Source organism: Bos indicus, chromosome 5, assembly GCF_029378745.1.
Source record: "Bos indicus isolate NIAB-ARS_2022 breed Sahiwal x Tharparkar chromosome 5, NIAB-ARS_B.indTharparkar_mat_pri_1.0, whole genome shotgun sequence".
NCBI lineage: Eukaryota > Metazoa > Chordata > Mammalia > Artiodactyla > Bovidae > Bos > Bos indicus.
In genome coordinates, this window is record NC_091764.1 from 71,077,621 (window position 1) to 71,098,153 (window position 20,533).

Sequence of the window (20,533 nt, forward strand, 5' to 3'; positions counted from 1 at the left end):
TTTATCCCAACAACACTGACAAGGACATCTATTGAGGTCAGATGAGCAATACAAAGATGAGTAAATGGCAGTTGTTATGGATGTCTAGGGCTTCCCAGCCTAGTCTTCTCTGATGACTAAGTACTCTATGAACCTGCTTTTATACACACTGCCTCTTCTTCACAATAATAAATGAGCCTTAAGTGTTTTCTATTTCTAATCCTACCTCATGTAAAGAACAGTGACGTTGGAATCAGAAAGGCTTGGATTGAATTTTTACTGTTGCTGTTTACTAGCTTTGTATGATAAATCTCTTTTTAATAATTTTTGTTTCCTTTTCTATAAAATGGGATCATAATTCTTCACAAGTGATCGTGAAGATTAAATACTGGGTAAGCCCTCCAGTAAACAGCTGTCTTCTGTTCCCCCACTGGATTGTCAGCATCACAAAAGCAAAGTGTGGATTCTATTTAGTTCCCCTTTCCTCCTCTTCTGCCCCAATTTTACCCCAATGATTTGTTGCTCCAACAACATTAATCTATCTATGATTTATCTAGTACTCTGCATTGCCATTTCATTTAATTTGAGAGAGAAAGCAGCCTAAAACTTAAAGTGATACAATTTGTAGTTTCCTGCAATCACTGTTTCTCTCCAGACACATCTAAGAGAGAACATGCTGTTGCTGCTGCTAAGTCGCTTCAGTCATGTCCGACTTTGTGCGACCCCATAGACGGCAGCCCACCAGACTTCCCCACCCCTGGGATTCTCCAGGCAAGAACACTGGAGTGGGTTGCCATTTCCTTCTCCAATGTATGAAAGTGAAAAGTGAAAGTGAAGTCGCTCAGTCGTGCCCAACTCTTAGCGACCCCATGGACTGCAGCCTACCAGGCTCCTCTGTCCATGGATTTTCCAGGCAAGAGTACTGGAGTGGGGTGCCATTGCCTTCTCCAAAGAGAGAACATATTCCCTTTTTAAATCAAGTTTTGAAATCTGTACAAGCTCAGTTTGTGGTAGTATTAAAAACACTAGGGAATTTCCTGATGGTCCAGTGGTTAGAACTCTGCATTTCCAAGAGGTCCCAGATTCCATCCCTCATTAGGGAACTAAGGTCCCACAAGCCAGAAGGCCGTGCAGCGTAGGAGAGAAAAACAAACAAACAAACAAACAAACAAACAAAAAACCCTTAAGGACACCATATTCTCTTCTTACCTGTCTTATTTTATTACAAAAAAAAAAAAAAATCAGGGACAAGAAACTTTGCAAATGAAAAGGCAAAATTTACTTTGATAGAAAACAATTTTAATTAAATACAGGAGACAGTAGCAGTAAATATAAAACATAAAATCCAGTATGCAGGGAGGAGGGAACCCTAGAAAGCTGAAGAGGCTGAAGGGATCTCCGCTGATAACAACTGATGCAAGTCTGTATTTGAGACCTTCTCACAGACCTTAGAAGTAATACATACCTTGTTCTTGGCCACAGAATCTCACTGACACAGGAGCACACAACAGGCACGCAAACACGAACGCACATTCCAACAGCTACCCCTCCACGCCCGTGGGGACACACACAGCCTGGTTTAACCCTTTCACCCAGTTTGCCTCCCTCTATATTTCTGAGGCCTTGAGAAAGAAAACTTCCGGCGTTCCACAAGGGCTTTACAATTCCAGTGTGTACTGTCTTCCAGCCCTGGGTTTATAGGAGCTGTGGGATTAAGGGCCATTTGCTTCCTGGAGTGGACTCTAAACAGGCAATCATGGGGTTGGCTTCCCGCTCCACTGTCCACTTATCAGGTGCAGATCTTCCCAACCATGGAAACCTGGCTGCTGCTTTGATGTTTTATACTTCAGGTCGGTGGAGATCAAAAGGAAACCCTGAAAAGGATGCAACAACGAAGACGATGTCAAACTTGGGGGTGTGCTGCCATAGGATGTCTAAGTCTGCCTGAAGGGTGAGGGGGACGGGGCTTCTTTACCGGGTCCTACTATATCATACCCTCCTCTACCCCCACCTCCTTGTCAATGTCTCAGACAGGGGAACAGGCTATTTTGGATTCTTGTCACCTTGTGCGACTTAAGCAATTATAGAAGGTGACATGGGGAGGGAACAGGGGGTGCAGAGTAGTATATAGGATTGGAGAATTCTGTCGGATTCTAACATCTACCTCCCTAAACCAAAAAGCCCCAGAAGGGAAGAAATAAGGTATTCTGAAGTTTGTGAATAATAATTAACCAGGAAACCACTTACAGCAGATCCCTGAACCCAGAGGAGTGTCTTTGGTTCAGGCCAAAGTTTACTTACTAAGGGAATCAGAAGAGCCAATCTGGTCTCGAATATGCCCTTTCCAGCTACATAAACCTTTTCACCTCTCTGAGTCTTCCTGTTCTCATCTATAAAATGGGATTCACAATCCCAGCCTTACAGCATATCTTGTGGAACAAATAAAATAAAGTGCACAGGTGCATCTTCTTGTACTGTGGTGTGAATAACCTTGGCTTCACAGGGAAATCAGATTTGGTCTGATGTGTGTTGTTTTTTTTTTTTTTTTTTTTCTGGTGTGATTTTTAAACTCAAGTTTAAGGGCTTTTCATTATTAATTATGAGCTTTAAGAGCTAAATATCTTGTTTATAAAATTCCTTGGGCTGGGAAAAAACAAAGCAGAACAAAATAAAACAAAAAGTAAGAAAAATAAGAAGAGGTGCATTCTACGATGAAAAGAAATGGCGCAATTAATACTGATAATTCTTACCTCAAGAACTTCAATATCTGAATTGACGAGTGAGATTTTGTGTGGGTTGGGTAGAGGAAATCCTTGCTGTAATTTTGCTAAAATACAGAATAAGGTGTGAAATAATTGGGCACCAGAATGGAAGATTTGGTAAACTTTTTAGTAAGAGACTAACAAAAAACTTTTTGATAATTTATCCTTCCACTCTTCCTGGTTCTGTGCCTTCAATTCTCTCTGATATATCCATAGCATTTTCCTGAAAGAATGGTTAGTCTGTGCTTAATAAAAATGTTCTTGCAACTATGTGTATCTGGATGGCAGAAAAAAAAGATAGCAATTCATCCAATTTATATTTTGAAAATACCTTAATCAGTGGGTCCTGAGAATATTTTGATCTCCAATACAAAACATATTTTAACCAAGCCGCACTCAAGATGCTACCATTTGTGAACAATTGCAGTGTAGGTCTGGGATTGTCATTCCACTGTCTATTCCAGTGGTGATCTTTGCATAAGAACCACAGAGACACCCTCAAGAGAGCTTCATCTCATTTCTGGCTGACCCAAAGGAGATTCTTGACTGCCTAAGGAGAATGGTTTTAATTTCCTTAGCTCAACCAGAGTTAGCAGTTCTTGCTTGCAAGTAGGGTTGCTACAAGGCTTGAAGCTGGAATATCTAATTTAGAAGCCATATAGTTGATGGTATCAACTCTGTCAATTCTGGCCCTGGCCTGGATTCATAATAACATATTAGCAAGTACAAGCTTCAGGATGGAAAATCCCGGCCAATCCCCAACATGTAACCAGTGTCCGAGTTACATTGTTTCCCCAGATTCCCTTACCATTGGCTAGTGGGAGGACTCCAAAGTGGAGAATGGAGGACAGAATGTTCTCAAACCTCAAGACCTAAAATGAAAGGGGAAACTGGATCAGTTGTTAAATGAGGGTATTTTGAAAGTATGATGCCTGGTTTGGACATGCACTCTCCCAGACCTTATCAGAATGGGCAGCAATAATCAGCATCTCCCCACAGACATATTCTAGGTTTCCAGACACGGAAAGCTATTTTGTGGATAACCATTTTCACAGGTTTCCTAATCTTTTTTCCTCATTGAGGATGGGCATTTCTGCCCTCTCTACACTGGATCATGGTGACAGCAAATGCAGAGGGACCACACAGTGGCAGCAAACGTGGCAGCTTAGATATCAAGTAAGACAATCTAGAATGGCCAATAGATATTCCAGTTAGTGGTCTTTCATTAATTTATTGGGAACTCCAGTCACAGGAGTTTCCCTATGTTATGCTCTATAGTCAATGGCACCACCAGAACATGCAATTTATCTTTAATAAACTAAGTAGTTGTATAATCTTAGCAAAATGCTTCCCTCATAGTTCAGTTGGTAAAGAATCCACCTGCAATGCAGGAGACCTTGGTTCTATTCCTGGGTTAGGAAGATCCGCTGGAGAAGGGAAAGACTACCCACTCCAGTATTCTGGCCTGGAGAATTCCATATACTGTATAGTCCATGGAGTCACAAAGAGCTGGACATGACTGAACGACTTTCACTTTAGCAAACTGCTGGTTCTTGGGAAGACTCAGGTATTAAAAACAAATAGACTATGATGAACTTCAGTTCGTTCAATGAATGTTTTTTAAGCATCCTATATGCTTAGCAATAATAAGAAAAGAACCTTTTTGCAGCTTAGCAAGGATGGCTCTGAAGCAGACTTCCTAGGTGTATCTCTTGTTTTGACCACCTTACTGTGTGATGTTGGGGAAGTTCCTTAACCTCTCTGTGCCTCAGTTTCCTCAACCATAAAGTGAAGATAATAATACTAATCCCTTGGGGTTTTACCAGGATTAAACAAGTTAATATGATATAAAATTCCTTATCTACACCATTGTCATTTTTTTTCAGAGATGTCTACAAACATCGCTAAATGCTCCTGAAGGGGAAAATTGACCCTAACTGAGAACCATTTCTCTATAACATAAGTGACTTGTAGAGATAGGGTAGAGACACAAATTGTTGATTTGGCTGATCTTCCTGAGGCTTGGGGCATAGGGTTTCCATGTTGTATGTTGGGATGACCTCTTCCAATTAGGAGGTCACCAAGCTAGACCCCTCCAAAGAGGCATCTACGCAACCAGCCTTAACTTAATTTTAGGAGATGGGTAGAAAACCTTTGAAGAACAAACTGAACCATGCCTAACAATTTAGAGCATCATCCTTTGGTAGTCTGAATCGTAAACTCTAGAGGATTATTTTATCCAAAAAATGACATGTTCCTGAGAATGTCTGTTCCCTCCCCCAGCATTACATAGTCTTAACAATCTTTTGAATTCTTTTTAAAGTCTTTTTGAATATATACAAGGGAATTCCTCTCTTGCTTAATGGTTAATGGGCTTGGTGGATGTGTAGCTACATAAAGAATTTTAAAATCAAAGCCTACACTCAGAGGCAAAGAAAACAATTATCCAGCTACTATATAGATTTCTCATTTTTCCCTAGGTGGGAACTTGGAGAGCACTGATTCTTACCTCAATATTGCTGCGATTGGACTCTGGCAAAGAAAGGCGGAATCTGAAAATGAAACAAAGGAACAACAAAAAACAGTAGGAACCAGTTCAAGGAGGGAAGGCTTAAAAACAACCACATCAGTAGAAAGAAACAAAAGGAAAAAGATACAATTTTTTCAGTTCAATAAGTCATTATTTAAAAGCCACACAAACTTGTGAGAACATCGAGTTCTAGTGCATCTTTCCCCCTGTATTTGCTGCTGAAGAAGCGGGGCAGGAAAAACGGAAACAAGACAGGTTGCCCAACTGCATTTGCTATAAGGGACTTACTGTTGCCAACTTGAAACACAGAACATTTTTGTTTGGGCTGAGATATGTGGTGTTTGAAATCTTAGTCCTCCTACCAGGAATCAAACCCAGGCCCTGGCAGTGACAGTAACCAGTCCTAACCATTGGACCACCAGGGAACTTCCCAGAACATTCTTAAGAAGCAGTTTTTATGTCTTCTTGCCCTAAACTCAACCTTGCAACTTCCCCGAGTTAGACTGGTCCCTTATTAATAAACATGACAATGACAGTGATGACGACAGTGGTGGCGACACGGACTCTCCTAAAAGCTATATAAGCATTTAGAATGTAATCTTCCCAATGACTCTGTGAGTGATGCTCCTATCACTGCCCCTTTGGCAGACAAGAAAACTGATGATCAAGGAGTTCACAAACGTCTAAGTGTCTCCCTATCTATGCCCCTCTTCAATAAGGTGTGGCCACTTTACTCAGCTGTGCCTCTCCCAAGAATATTTCTGCTCTAACATTTAAGAAACAAATGTGCATGGAAGAGAAGTTTGCTTATTATCAGCCAATATCATGTTAGTATGAATTAGGCTTTGAGGTTTCTTTAAGGTGACAGCTAAGAGCAAAAACTAGAAAGACTGTTAATTCTAACAAGGATCAGAAATGGTACCAGAGGGAACTTTCCAGATAGAGTGTTTCCATCTCAGGGGGCACAGGTTCAGTCCCTGGTTGAGGGATTAAGATCCCCAAAAAATAAATTAAAAAAAAAAAGAAAAAAGAAAAGAGATGATGATATCAGAGGCCCTGTGACTCAGACTGATCTTACTAGAAAGTGAAGACCAGAATTTTTAGGGCATCCTTGAAGGAAGGAAGCTGAGCAGTTGAACATCACTTGAAGATACTGCTGGGGAAATGTGAGGGGGATGCCTCCCCCGGTCAACCTGCTTCTTATGAGGAACAATCTAGAGCAGTCTAGAAATTCGCCCTACACGAAAGAGGAACACACTTGTGAATCTCCTTTCTGATCTTTCATTACATCCCCAAACCATGACTGGGTACCATCTGAGGTTCCTACAAACCAACTCTCCTTTCCTTGTGCACGTGTGCTCAGTTGCTAAGTTGTGTCCGACTCTTTTGAGACCCTGTGGACTGTAGCCCACCAGGCTCTTCTGTCCATGGGATTATCCCGGCAAAAATACTGGAGCCAGTTGCCATTTCCTGCTCCAGGGGATCTACCCGACCCAGGGATGGAACCTGTGTGTCTACTGTGTCTCCTGAGTTGGCAGGCAGATTCTTCACCACTGAGCCACCTGGGATTACTTCTGTTTCCTAGCTCTCAATTTACCCTGTTAGTTTGAAGTGAAGTGAAGTGAAGTGAAGTGAAGTTGCTCAGTTATGTCCGACTCTTTGCGACCCCATGGACTGTAGCCTACCAGGCTTCTCAGTCTATGGGATTTTCCAGGCAAGAGTACTGGAGTAGGTTGCCATTTAATGGACAAGTCTCACTAGCTAAACTCTTCCTGTCCTGGCTCTGAAAAACACAAAAGCTCAACTCAGACCACTAGGTGGCAACCAACTTCACTCCTTTGACTTTGCATTCTCCTCTTGGCCCCTAATCTGTTACTTCAAGCCCTGCTGTGCTGGGCTGTGTTTAGTTGCTCAGTCATGTCTGACTCTTTTTGACCCCATGGACTGTAACCCACCAGGCTCCTCTGTCCATGAGGATTCTCCAGCCAAGAATACCGGAGTGAGTTGCCATGCCCTCCTCCAGGGGATCTTCCCAACCCAGGAATCGAGCCCAGGTCTCTGGCATTGCTGATGGATTTTTTTACAGTCTGAGGCACCAGGGAAGTCCTGCTACTAGCAGCTAATTTTTATTAGAGAAACACAGAGTAGCTGGAGAGAAAGGGAGCTCAAATAGTTCTATGTTGCAGGCATATAAAAGTATAACCTATTTTACTTAATTTTGGCTATGCCACATGGCATTCAGGATCTTAGTCCCTCCATCAGGGATTGAACTTGCATCCCCTGTATCGGAAACATGGAGTCTTAACCACTAGACTTGATAGTCCAAGTAAAGCCTATTTTTAAGGGTTTGGGGGCTTCCATGGCTGTCTGGTGGTTAAGACTCCACTCTTTCACTGTAGGGGGTATGGGTTTGAACCCTGGTCAGGGAACTAAGATCCTGCATGCCACATGGCAGAAAGAAAGAAGGAAGAGAAGAGAAAAAGAAAGGAATGTTTTGGAGAAGGTTTACTGCTCTGATCGAAAACCAGAGCTAAAGTGCAAATTTTAAAACACAGCAAAAGACAAAGTTTCTTCATATTCTGAGTTAATGTAGCAAGTGTGACATAATGAAGGCCAAGTGGACCAACGCACAGACACTCACAATGCCTTTCCTGCAACCCTATGGCCATGTCAGACATTGATAATGAGTCCTTGTATGCAGTCCCTATAATAATTGCTTCTCTCTTTGCCCTCTCACTATAAGCTCCCTGTGGGTTGAGATCCAGCCTTAATTCCCTTTGTATTCCTAGGACTGAGTACAGAGCATGACATATATCACACATAGTCTTCCCTCATTCACTCGTTGACTCTTCTAGCAGGTATCTATTGAAAACCTAGTATATGTCAGGCCTGGAACTGGTACCAGAGATAGAAATGTGAGTAAAAACCAAACACAGTCACTTGTAGTTTACAGCCCAGTGGGAAGGCAGACTTTAGCCAAACAATCGCACTGATGAAGGCTTAATTAAAGGTTAGATAAAAACTCTGAAGGAAAGAAATACGTTCATTGAGGTAAATGACAAAAGAACCTGATCTAACTTGGTGGATTCGGTAAGGTTTCCAAGGAAGAGCTGTGTCTTAGAGTTGACATAAGAAGGATGCTGCTGCTGCTGCTGCTAAGTTGCTTCAGTTGTGTCAGACTCCATGCGACCCCATAGACGGAAGCCCACCAGGCTCCCCCATCCCTGGGATTCTCCAGGCAAGAACACTGGAGTGGGTTGCCATTTCCTTCTCCAATGAATGAAAGTGAAAAGTGAAAGTGAAGTCGCTCAGTCGTATCCGACTCTTAGCGACCCCATGGATTACAACCCACCAGGCTCCTCCATCCATGGGACTCTCCAGGCAAGAGTACTGGAGTGGGGTGAGCAGGATTAAAAAGGCAAAATGGGGAAGGAAGGGGGAAGGGGTCTGCGCAGAGGTTGCAAAGGTCTGTGTAGAGAGAACAGAAAGCTAGGGAGAGAGCTGCAGTATGATGCTAGACAGACAGACAGTGGCTGTCTGTCTGACCAGGCTAGGCTATTCAGGCCATGTTAGAAATTTTATGTTTATCTGGAAAGGAATCTATGGAATGTTTCTAAGGAGGGGCAGGGAATGTCAGTGCTCTGTAAAGATCACTCTAGTTGCACTATGGAGAAAAGATTGGCAGGGTGAGATTCCCAGGTGCTTCTTCTATGCTCAGTAATGTGCTAGGCAATGTGAAGAATTTTATTGGTATCTGTATTTTTGAGGGATCGGGAGAAGCTGTATGTGCAGGAAACAATTGTAGGATATTACAAAGCAGCTTGTATTCAGGTGCTGTTTTATGGGTTTACACACTACTTGTTGCAGGAATTCTGGGAAGGTGTGAAAAGGTGATAGGACCAGAGTGGATTGTGTGTGTGTGTGTGTAATATGGGGGGAAAATAAATTGTCCTTTGAGAGAAGCACTCTGTATACTACCACGTACAAGCACCTGTCCCTTAGCACCCAGTACTGTAATTGCTTGTTAATCTGAGTATTACCCTCACTAAGCTGAGGACCCAGAAGGTAGAAACTATTGTTTTTCTCTCAGCTCTCTGTATCAAGAACAGGGCAGAACATATACTTGGTGCTCTATAAATTCTTACCGAGTGGACGTATGGATAAATGAGCAGATAAAAGATGGATGGGAAAGTGTATATTGCAGGGTCCCCAACCCCTGGGCCACGGACTGGTACTTGTTAGGAACTGGGCCGTGCAGCAGGAGGTGAGCCGTGGGTGGGCGATCAATGCCGTTTGTTCCCCATTGCTCCCCATTGCTGGCAATACTGCCTGAACCATCTCTCCCCATCCCCCCACCCCTACCTGGTCCATGGAAAAATTGTCTTACACAAAATCAGTCTGTGGTGCTAAAAAGGTTGGGGGCCGCTGGTCTGTTGGACTGAGGTCACCTCAAGGGTGAGGCAGCTGGAGCAGTATGTTCACTTTAGGGAGGGAAGACTGGCTAGTTTGAAAGGTAGGACCAGATGCTGAAGATCTTGAAAACTCTAGGCTGTGGATTTAATCCAATGATGAACACTTTTGAGGGGAGGCATATGTTGAGCCTCCTCCAGAAGCAAAGGATTCTCTCGCTGAGGAAGAGTTTCCCGGTATTTTAACTCCATTGCCTTCTGCAGTTTAGAAATCCGCCCTCCCACCAATGAGTCTGGGAGAAAGGGAAGAAGTCATTGGGGGTTGCTTCTCCAATAGGGGCCCCCACTGTGGCCTTCCTTTCCGCTGGCCTCAACCATAGCTCAATGGGAGGGTGGAGATGGAAATCAGCCCGGTTGCCAAGCCTGAGCTCTGCTGGCCTGTCCGAGCACCGTTCCAACAGAAACTGAATCCATTCTTCCCAGACCTGTTTTCCTTTCTGTTTCTCACCAGATGGCTCACGCTGGGAAAAGTTTATCTGCCCAACTGTGAGAAGTAGAGTTGGGTGTGATACTATCTGCTGTAGGCAGCTGTATTTGCATTCTCTGACAGTGCTGCGTGGGAGAGGTAGTAGGGCAACTGTGTGTGTGTGTGTGCGCGCGCACGCGCGTGTGCACACGCACATGCACCTGTGTGTATGGTAGTGGGGTGGGGTGCAGTTTGGGAGCATCCAAATTCTTGATTATGGGAATGTCAAAAAAATGTTCCACACTCTAATTGGTTGAGCAGTCATGTGCACTGGATTGCCTTGAGTTTTACACGTGATTAAGAAAAAGGGTTAGAATTAAGTAATCTGTATGAAGGCCATAAAAGGGGAAGTGTTGTTTAATTTAGTCTCTGAATTAGTCTCAAAAACACCTACTACAAGACCAATCTGGATCGGAGTTATCTCCAAGTAGAACTGTGTTTGAAAAAAAAGACTCAACTGTAGAAAGAGCTGTAACCCGAAGGCCAACTCCACAGCTTTTAAGACCCTCCTGACTTGTCATGTCTCTTGGGACCAATTTCTCCTGTCTTATTTGGCCCAACTTTGATCCCAGAATGGGAAAGAATAAAGCCCTACTACTAGCTGCAACAAAGTTTCTTGAGCACTGATTATGTGCTGGGAGCTGTGCTTTTCCTACATTCTCATCTCTTCCAATACAACACTCTAAACAGGGGCTCTGTTATGCTGAGGAAGAAACTGATTCTTAGAGGGATCAGTGGACTTGTACAAGGTCACAAGTCAGCAAATGACTGAGGTCGAATTCACAATGAGACACGCGAGACTCCAGAGCCTGTGCTTCTAATTGGACATACCAAAGAAGTCAACTTTGTTACTAATACTCCCAGCTTTGGCTTTCTTTAGCTTTCCCTGGCCGAGTTTCATTTAATGCAGTGAGAAAAGGGCTGTGTGCTTTTACCGTTTTAGGACACAGAATGCCAGTGTCTTCTCTTTTTCCTATCAGTATTTAAAACTGAGAAAGGACATGCTGCCTATTTCAGTTTAACCTGACTCCATGCTTTTGGTTTCCTCCTCCAGGCAAGGATATTTATTTTATAAGTTGAAGGTCTAAGTGTCATTTTCTAAGTCTTAGCTATTCATCACATCAAATGCAGTATAATGTAGCAAGGAAACAAACAAGCATGGCTTTGAAGACTCACTTAGATTCAAGTTCTGGCTCTGCCATTCAATAGCTCTGTGACTCATGTAAAAAACTATTAGTAAACAGAAGGCTTGATTAAATAGAGTCAGGAAACCAGAAGGGGGAGCTCTTACACCCTGGGACAACAGCAGAGCCCAATAGGAAGAAGGAAGCCTCCTCTTCTTTTCTAGCAAGGACTCAGTTAAAGAAAAGTCACGGACTTTTTATTACAGCCCTCTTGACTTCCTTGTCCCCTCTGTAAAAGGGTTCTCCTTCCTTTGCCATGTGGGGGCTTGTACAAGTCTCCCCATGGTTATAGACCCCAAAATGCAGTTCTCTGCTTGTCCCAAATTAAACCATCTTTGCTGGAGAAATATCTGGCAGTCCATTTATGTTGGTCAACACTTAGTTAATTGACCCATATAAACCATTAAATGGGGATAATAAGCTTCCTCTAGGATTAATCATTCAATCTGCCGACATGGTACTGGGTTCTGGAGATACAGGCTGTGAGGTTTAAATAATATACATGTAGTGCTTGGCACAGGACCAGCAGATAGTAAAGGCTCAATAATGAAGAGTAGTTATAAATAATAGAGCAAAAGGCTATTTGTCTAGTACCCATCACTGGGCAGGAGGCAGAGGAATGAAGTATTTTCTGAATGAAACTCTTGACATACTCTTGAATTCAAAAATAATTGGCTTCCCCTGACTGAAGCCAGCATCCAAGTTTTAAATTGCCATCTTTTTTTTTTTTTTTTTTAAGACACTTAACATACACTTTGGAGAAGGCAATGGCACCCCACTCCAGTACTCTTGCCTGGAAAATCCCATGGACGGAGGAGCCTGGTAGGCTGCAGTCCATGGGGTCTCGAAGAGCTGGACGCGACTGAGTGACTTCACTTTCACTTTTCACTTCCATGCATTGGAGAAGGAAATGGCAACCCACTCCAGTGTTCTTACAAGTCCTTAAAGTAGGTTTTACTATATAATTTAATAGAGGACAAAATGTAGGCCCAGAGACATTAGGAAACTTGCTTGAGATCCCACAGCTAATGATATCTGGGCTGGGACCTGAACCAGCTATTCTGAACCTGTGATTTCACCTCCTCTCTAAACTCTCCACCTTGGATTAGCCTCTGATTTCTATATCTTATATCTAGGGAGCCAGCCCTGAGCAGCTCCAGAGAGCCACCCTCAGGCAGAGGATGGTTAGGAAGGCTATGGTGTTCTGGGGGGATGTATTCAGAGACCCTGGTTCCCTGGTTCTTCTCAGGGATGTTTCACTGATCCCCGTCTTCTTTACACCTCTTCCTGCTGTGTCTCTATGACGTTGTGTGTGTGTGCCTGAATGCTAAGTGGCTTCAGTTGTGTCTGAATTTTTGCAACCCTATGGACTGTAGCCCACCAGACTCCTCTGTCCGTGGGATTCTCCAGGCAAAAATACTGGAGTGGGTTGCCATGCCCTCCTCCAGGGGATCTTTCCCACCCAGGGCTCAAACCCACATCTCATATCTCCTGCATTGGGGCAGGCAGGTTCTTTACTACTAGTGCCACCTGGGAAGCCCCTCTATGATGTCACCTAACGGCAAACCAGCTCCCCCTGAAAAGCCTCTCTCCCAGAGCCCAGGAGCAGAGGCGTGGGCGTGTGGGAGATAGGGTTACCATTCTTGTTGCCAAAGATTAAAGCATTCTGTCAGCACAGCCTCTGTTCCTTGGAGCCAAGTGATGCCAGGCCCACCAGCCTTGCCCTCAGTCTGCTCACTGCCTGAGGTTTGCTGTTGTACTGTGGCAGTAGCCACCCTCAGGCTCAGTGCATGTGACCTGTGCAGTGCTCAGAAGGACTCTGTGCTCAGTTTAATGCCCTGCTGTCTCCATCTTGCAGTTCTTCATGATTTTTGAACAGGGGGCTCTGCGCTTTCATTTTGCAGCAAGCCTCACAAATTATGTAGGTAGTCCTGTTCAGAGCCCACCAAGGCCTCAGGGTACTGGAAGCCTGCCCAGTGACCTGAATCTAAAGGAGGTCACAGGGGAGTCTGAGGAGACTTTGGGAAGGCAGGAGTCCTACTTTCAGATTTGTGTTTGCAGGGTCAAAGCCGATTTGTGGATCTCAGGAAGCTGGAGAATGAATTCAAACATTTCTTTGGATGATGTGAATTTAACAGGTTACCATCAGTTTTCCTAATTATTCCTGGTGGCTCAGATGATAAAGAATCTGCATGCAAGAAGACCAAGGTTCCATCCCTGGGTCAGGAAGATCCCCTGGAGAAGGGAATGGCTGAACACTCCAGTATTCTTGCCTGGAGAATTCCATAGACAGAGTTGCCTGGTGGGCTACAGTCCATGGGGTGGCAAAGAGTTGGACATGGCTGAGCGACAAACACTTTCACTTTTCTGTAAAGAAACATAATGCCCACTGTACCTGCAGTTTCTTACTGGTAGGAATGTTGGAGTTGAGGGTCAGCAGGAAAGCACCTTGGTCTCTCTGAAACTCAAGGTCTTTGTTACCTGCTTGCCACAGCCTGAAGTCCTGTTCTTGTTAAATCCTTCCTTCTCATCCTGCCAGGAAACCAGACCCTGGCTTAAGGGTAAATATTATTTCTACCTTCCCAGTGCTTGCTGCCTCAGTTGGCAGCCTTGCCCCAGGGATCTCCCATCACTCCAGACTTCCAGCTCCCCTTTCCTCTCAGCCATCAGATGGAGGTCTCACCTGTACTCACAGTACTGTGACTCAGGCAAACCAACTTCCAAATTGTCCTTTCTCATGGCCTAGCTCAGATACTGCCAGCTCCTCACCTTCCATCCCTTTCCCCTCTCTCTTTCTGCTCTCTGGCTTCTACCCTTTCAACCATTAAAACTGCCATCTCAAAGATCACCCATCAAGGTTAAGAAATTCATCAGCCTTGATCTTCTAAACAAGGCTACATCATGACATCTGGTGGCCTGAAGCCTTTGGGAATTCTTCCTCCATAAAAAAAAAAAAAAAACAAAAAAACAAACATTAAAACTGATCTCCGAAGACTGAGGTGTTATAAAGTCATGGTACAGTCTAGTCTGGATTGAATTCATTATATTTTAAAATATATTAAAACATTTTCATGAGTCCCTGAAGTTTCATAGGCTCTGGGCACCATGCCTATTGAATTTAATGGAGAAATAAGTCCTTCTTTGAAAACCTGGGTAAAGTTGAGGAGAAAGCCTTCATGAAATCTTTTATCTCTGGGAAACCACACTACTTTTTGCTTTTATCATTCCTTTTATTGGAAAAGCAACATAGTTATAAAAAAATTTTTAAGAAAACAGCTGACTCATAATCTCATATCCTAACAAAATGCTCCATTTGTAATTCACTTTCTAATCCAGATGGAAAGCTATTTTACATGGTTGATTGTTGTGTTTATGCAGTTCTATATTCTGCTTATTTCATTTTGTATTATTTTACTGAACATATTTTCCATGTTCCTACAATAGTCTTCCTAGCCATCAAGTTGACTTACAGTGATTGACTTTTCTCCTCTGTTGGTTTCCCAGTCTTTTCAGATTCTGATTTGTCTATTTTATTGCTTCCTCTTCCTCCTTTCATGGATTTAATCTGTGCCATCTGATTATTCTGTATATCCTCACTCCTAGTTTGTCTGATTCATGACTTTCACTATGGGCTTTATACGGGCTGAAGAGAATGAGCTTTGAAGATGATCCTTCCCAGTGGCAATTAGTGTTCAGTGATCTGTGTACATGACCTGCTCCAGCTCTTTCACACTGCATGGCTTGTGTTTGAGAGCCAGCCAGGCCATGGGGCATGGTCTAGTTAAACTCTATTCTAGTTAAACTCTAGTAATGGGCTCTGAATGTTAGAGACTGAAGGTAACTCAGAGGTGATTTATAAGACAGCTGAGGTTCAAAGAGGTTAAAAGACTTGATCATGGTTCTGGAACCAGGGAGCAGGGTTTTGAAACTTCATTCCTTGACCTCAAAGTTTCATTCTCTTTCTTCAATAGCATCTATTTTAAATTTGTTGAAAAGGAAATTCATTTTTTATTGCTGTACCATTAGAATGAGAATTTACATTGTAGAATTAAACTTATGCTAATTTTGTTGCCAGGTTTATCTGAATATTGTTTACTGGGAAGATAAAAAAATTCATAATGCAATTTTCAGTTAGATCCATACTTTGAAATTATCTGGACTGTTACAGGAGAAATGCTTGATGATTCATGTCTATTGGATGATAACTTCACCTGTGTTGTGAATGTTCACTTGTCTCTTGGCCTGTTGATTCACTTGTTACTACCATCCAATAGTCATATCAACTGAGCTTACCTGTTCAGAGATAAAGAGCAGATCAGTCTTTGTCCCAAAATAGCCAGGGCAACATTGGTACTAGCAACCTGCAGAGAACAAAGGCATTCATTAGTAAGATGAGTGAATTTGTCTATTTTGGTCACAAATATCACTACCCATAGCACTTTCATCTTAAAAAATATTGAAAAGAAAGAGCTCTTGAAAATACTGTCTTGCAGGTAGGGAGACTATAAAGACTTTCTGTTTGCAGATCTCCTTTAAATTATTTTTCATTTTCTTCTAATCTCTATTTTCCATGTATGTGTAAGTATGTGTGTATGTTTGTGTGTGTGTGTGTATGTGTGTGTGTGTGTGTAGCATCTCACTTAGGTTCATTGTTCAGTCGTTTTCTCTCAGATTGCATTTGGCCTTCATCTACTCAAATAAACTTGAACTCCACCTTGATGGACTTATTAAAAAAATTGGTTATTAATGTAAATGAAGCAGAGGAAAGGGCACACAGCATGTGGGGAAGGGTTGCGAGCCATTGAATGAGAACTGGCCTCCATACCTTCCTCTACCTCAGTCTCAACCTTGCCCCCTCCCCTAGTTGATGGAGCTCATCCCATCCCTCCAAACATTTGGTAGAGCCTGCAGGTCAGTGGTCTATTGCACAGACAGGATTGGTATCCATAGGCTGCCCTCCTGTCCCCACAGACTTACAAAGTCCATGGAAACGATGGTTTCTGCAGTCGAGTTCTCGGGCTGGGTGAGTATCATGATGGAGGCGGGGATGTCCAGGGTGAAGTTACCTGGTAGTAAACTGATCACAGGAGGCTCTGTTGCCATGACCTGTACCATGAAGGGCTTGGACAAGATGTAGAGTTCTGCAATCTGCCCACATTCAGGGAAAGAGAGAGATCGGGAGTCATGAGATGAGGAGGAGATATCACAAATCTGGGGTGGCCTGTGGTGATTAATCTTACATCATCACAGTCAGAAAAAAGCTCTTTAATAATAATACCAATAACAACATAGGATTAAGAACAGCTGGCATTTACTGAACACATACTGTGTGTCAGGCACATGTTAGGACTTTCAGTATTATTTCATTCAATGTCCACAAAATCCTTGTGAGGCAGGTTCTATCAGGATTCCCATTTCACAACTAAAGAGAATGAGCCTTAGAGAGATTAAGTAATTTTCTCAAGGTTTCAGGCAGGTAAGTTGTAGAACTAGGGTTCAAGTCTAGGTCTATCTGACTTACAATCCTTGCTCTAAACCCAGGAAGCTACACGAGCACCTCTGGGGCCTCCAGGGCAAACCTGACCCTTTCAGTACACTGTGCCCAGTACTCAGGTGCCACGCCACCATGATCTTAGTAGTTGCTTGACTAGGGTTTCAAATGGGTTCCTGGTTGCTTCAATGGTAGAGAATCTACCTGGAATGCGAGAGACCCAGATTCGATCCCTGGGTCGGGAAGATCCCCTGGAGAAGGGAATGGCAGCCCACTCCAGTATTGTTGCCTGGAGAATTCCATGGACAGAGGAGCCTGGCAAGCTATAGCCCATGGGGTCGCAAAGAGTTGGACACAACTGAGCGGCTAACACTACTACTACTAAGGTCACAAATGTAAGCCCTGTTCCTTCCTTTCCCATTTAAAGTAATTATTTCAAGAGCGGTGGAACTTATAGAAGGAAGAGAGGATTTATTCTGTGAATGTACAATGTCTTCACTAGAAACTTGTATTGTTCAGTTAGTATTTGTAGATATTTGATGAAAAGACAAAACTCTTGGGACTTCCCTGGTGGTCCAGTGGCTAAGACTCCATGCTCCCAATGTAGGGGGCCTGGGTTCAGTCCTAGGTCAGGGACTGCCTGACCTTCATGCCATAGCTGAAGATCCCGCATGTGGCACTATAAATAAATAAGTACTTTACCCGGGCCCCCTACATTGGGAGCATGGAGTCTTAGCCACTGGACCACCAGAGTGAAGTAAGCCAGAAAGAAAAACACCAAAACAGTATACTAACGCATATATATGGAATTTAGAAAGATGGTAACGACAACCCTGTATGCAAGACAGCAAAAAAGACACAGATGTATAGAACAGTCTTTTGGACTCTGTGCGGAGGGAGGGGGGATGATTTGGGAGAATGGCATTAAAACATGTATAATATCATATAAGAAACGAATCGCCAGTCCAGGTTCGATGCAGGATACAGGAAGCTTGGGGCTGGTGCACTGGGATGACCCAGAGGGATGGTATGGGGAGGGAGGTGGGAGGGGCGTTCAGGATGGGGAACATGTATACACCCGTGGCGGATGCATGTTGATGTATGGTGAAACCAATACAATATTGTAAAGTAAATAAATAAATAAATAAATAAAAAAGAAAAAAAAAACCCTCTTAAGAAGGGAAATATAGATGCAAGCTTGAACCAAAAAGGAATACAAAGTCTTCCAGAAATAACTGCAATGAAAGCAAATACACCATTAAGGAGTCAAACCCTGAGCACTCACCCGGGAGAGCATGTTGCCATGGGCTTGAGAGTTGTGAAGCAAATGGTTGGAAATCTGGAAAATCAAGAACATCATGTCACTGGAAGGTTTACACCTGGGTTGTATTTTCAGGCAAAATGCAGCATTCTTTATCATTTTTATGAATCGTGAAGCTGTTGCACCAGAAATGCCTAGGGTTTGAAGGTGATCTATCGATTCATAGCCCAAACACAGGAACTCAGAGGCCCACAGAAGTAAAGTCACTTGCCCTTAGGTCACACAGGAAGCTACACTGCTTTGAGAAGTACCTTTTAACCTTGGGAACACAGTGTACATCATATAGGTATGACCCATATGTAAATGTTTTACAGTGGTTAACAAGAAGTCTTGTTTTATTGTCCTCATTTTCAGAGATTACTGAGATAAACAATGCATAAGCAATTTATCTTCACAGATGAATGGTTTTCAGGTCTGATACTAGAAATATCTCATTCTCAGCGGTGTCTGGGAGCCGGTGTTGCCACCAGCATTTTGAACATAAGATTTATAACTACATGTATAATTGGGACCTAGAGAATGGAAAGAGTCATAAGGGATACTCAATGAAAGTTGTTAGCTGACTGGCTGGAGAGAGTGTTCTCATTATAAAAGGGAGGGGCATGACAAAGAGGTCAGTGAATATCTGTGCTATTTACTGATCATTGTAGATGTCAATTGTAATTACCAATAGGAGAAATCTTTATGTTGGCATAACACAAACAATAATAATAAACATGTATGGAGCATGTATTCTGTGTTAGGTACTGGCCTGAATACTTTACATATATGTAAACCTCTTTAATGCCCGAAACAACCCCATGTGTATGGATTTATTATTATTCCTATTTTCCAAATGATGAAAATCTGGCATAGAGATGTTAGGTACATTGAAATTGCCAAAATTTCACAGGTATTCATCACAGGTAATAAGTAGTGAAAGGGGTTCTTAGTATTATTTAAGATCAGTCTAGAAGAACATAAAAAGCTGAAATTGGCAGAACTGGAAACCCAGCAACTCTCCAATTCATATCAACATTCATTCTGCAATCCCTTTATTCATTGTCCTGCTAGAAGTGATAGTGTCTACAAAGGCCCAGGAATAAGAACCTAACAACCCCCGTAATGGGATACTTAAAATATCATCCATCAACATTCCTCACCTCTTTTGTGGTGAGAGTGAAGCTGAAAGCCCCAGCTGTAAAATAAGCATAGGATGCAGATTTAAAGAAATACTCGGAGATTCCAATGTAGAGCATAGAGTCACGGCGTTCCGGGAGCACAAAAGGAACTGATGGGAAGGGGGGATATCGGAGACTTTTCAACGGGTAGAAAACGCCCTGTGGGGAAATAGAAAGACCAGTGTATTAGGGGAAGACAGCTGTGTAGGGTTAAAAGGACGTGGACCCACTCAAGTCAGAATATGGAAAATTGCAGAAACTCAGTAGGGATGAGAAAACCGTGAGTCCTCTGACTGCTTGACTACGGGCTATATTTCAATGCTTTGATGACTTCTTGAGCAGATCTGAGCGTGTCTTGTCCACCCTGGGGTGTAATCTGGTGAGAGCGTCCTTGTTGGTCCTCTTCTCAGAGAAAGGAAGGCAAGTGCCTGTATCTGGAGGGGACAGCTCTGGAGAGTTCCCAAAGTGCCATGTAGAAAATTAAAGATGTCAAACCTCTGATCTACAAAACCCATGACTTCTGAGCATCTGGGGCATCACAGACACAAAAGGACCCAGGACGCTACGTGGCTTAAAGCATTTTTGTGACATTTTAAATGCTGACCTCATTAGCTATAGGTTGTTATTACAAAATGGTGTCTCATGTAACGTTTAACTGATTTGAATGACTCTGAGTCCTTGAAACATAAGTCTGTATGCATTTAAAAAAACAATGATATTAACTTTGGAGCAAAATAATGTAACCACAGTTAATCACTTTTCTAGAATCAGCACACACCATTATCATGTGCTAATGGCCCTGACCAAGATCAGCAGCCCTCAGTTAAATTCACTAACCTGAGAGTTAGGAATAAATAGAAGTATCAATATTTATAATATATGGATCTGTTGAGTTCTAATAAATGCAGACTATCTTACTTGCTGCCTCTTAGCCTCAAACCTTACTCCCAGACGTAAAGACAACACACTTTTCTTGAAGAAGGCAGACATATGTCATGTAATCCAAACAATCATTTACCAATCAAGAAAGTGTTCAAGAGTCTTTTAAAGGGACATAAACATGAGAGAATTCCTTGAAAGAAAATTAAATTATTGGAAGAGAACGTAGTTATATTTCCTTCTGCACATAATGTTTGTTCCTCGAATATTGGCTGTTAATGGCCAAAATCAG

The 20,533-nt window shown here is 42.8% G+C and overlaps 1 protein-coding gene across 1 annotated transcript in view; it reads right to left on the minus strand.

Moving 5' to 3' along the window:
* Nucleotides 1-1,256: 1,256 nt before the first annotated feature.
* BPIFC (BPI fold containing family C) overlaps nt 1,257-20,533 on the minus strand; it is a 44,268-nt gene continuing 24,991 nt past the window's right edge. The window contains exons 9-16 of the mRNA XM_019960111.2: nt 19,345-19,521; nt 18,167-18,220; nt 16,368-16,538; nt 15,684-15,751; nt 5,251-5,293; nt 3,550-3,613; nt 2,730-2,806; nt 1,257-1,853 (exon numbers count right to left, since the gene is read on the minus strand). Of these exons, the coding sequence (XP_019815670.2) occupies nt 1,734-1,853; nt 2,730-2,806; nt 3,550-3,613; nt 5,251-5,293; nt 15,684-15,751; nt 16,368-16,538; nt 18,167-18,220; nt 19,345-19,521 (774 nt within the window). The 3' untranslated portion in view covers nt 1,257-1,733. The remainder of the gene's footprint in view (nt 1,854-2,729; nt 2,807-3,549; nt 3,614-5,250; nt 5,294-15,683; nt 15,752-16,367; nt 16,539-18,166; nt 18,221-19,344; nt 19,522-20,533) is intronic.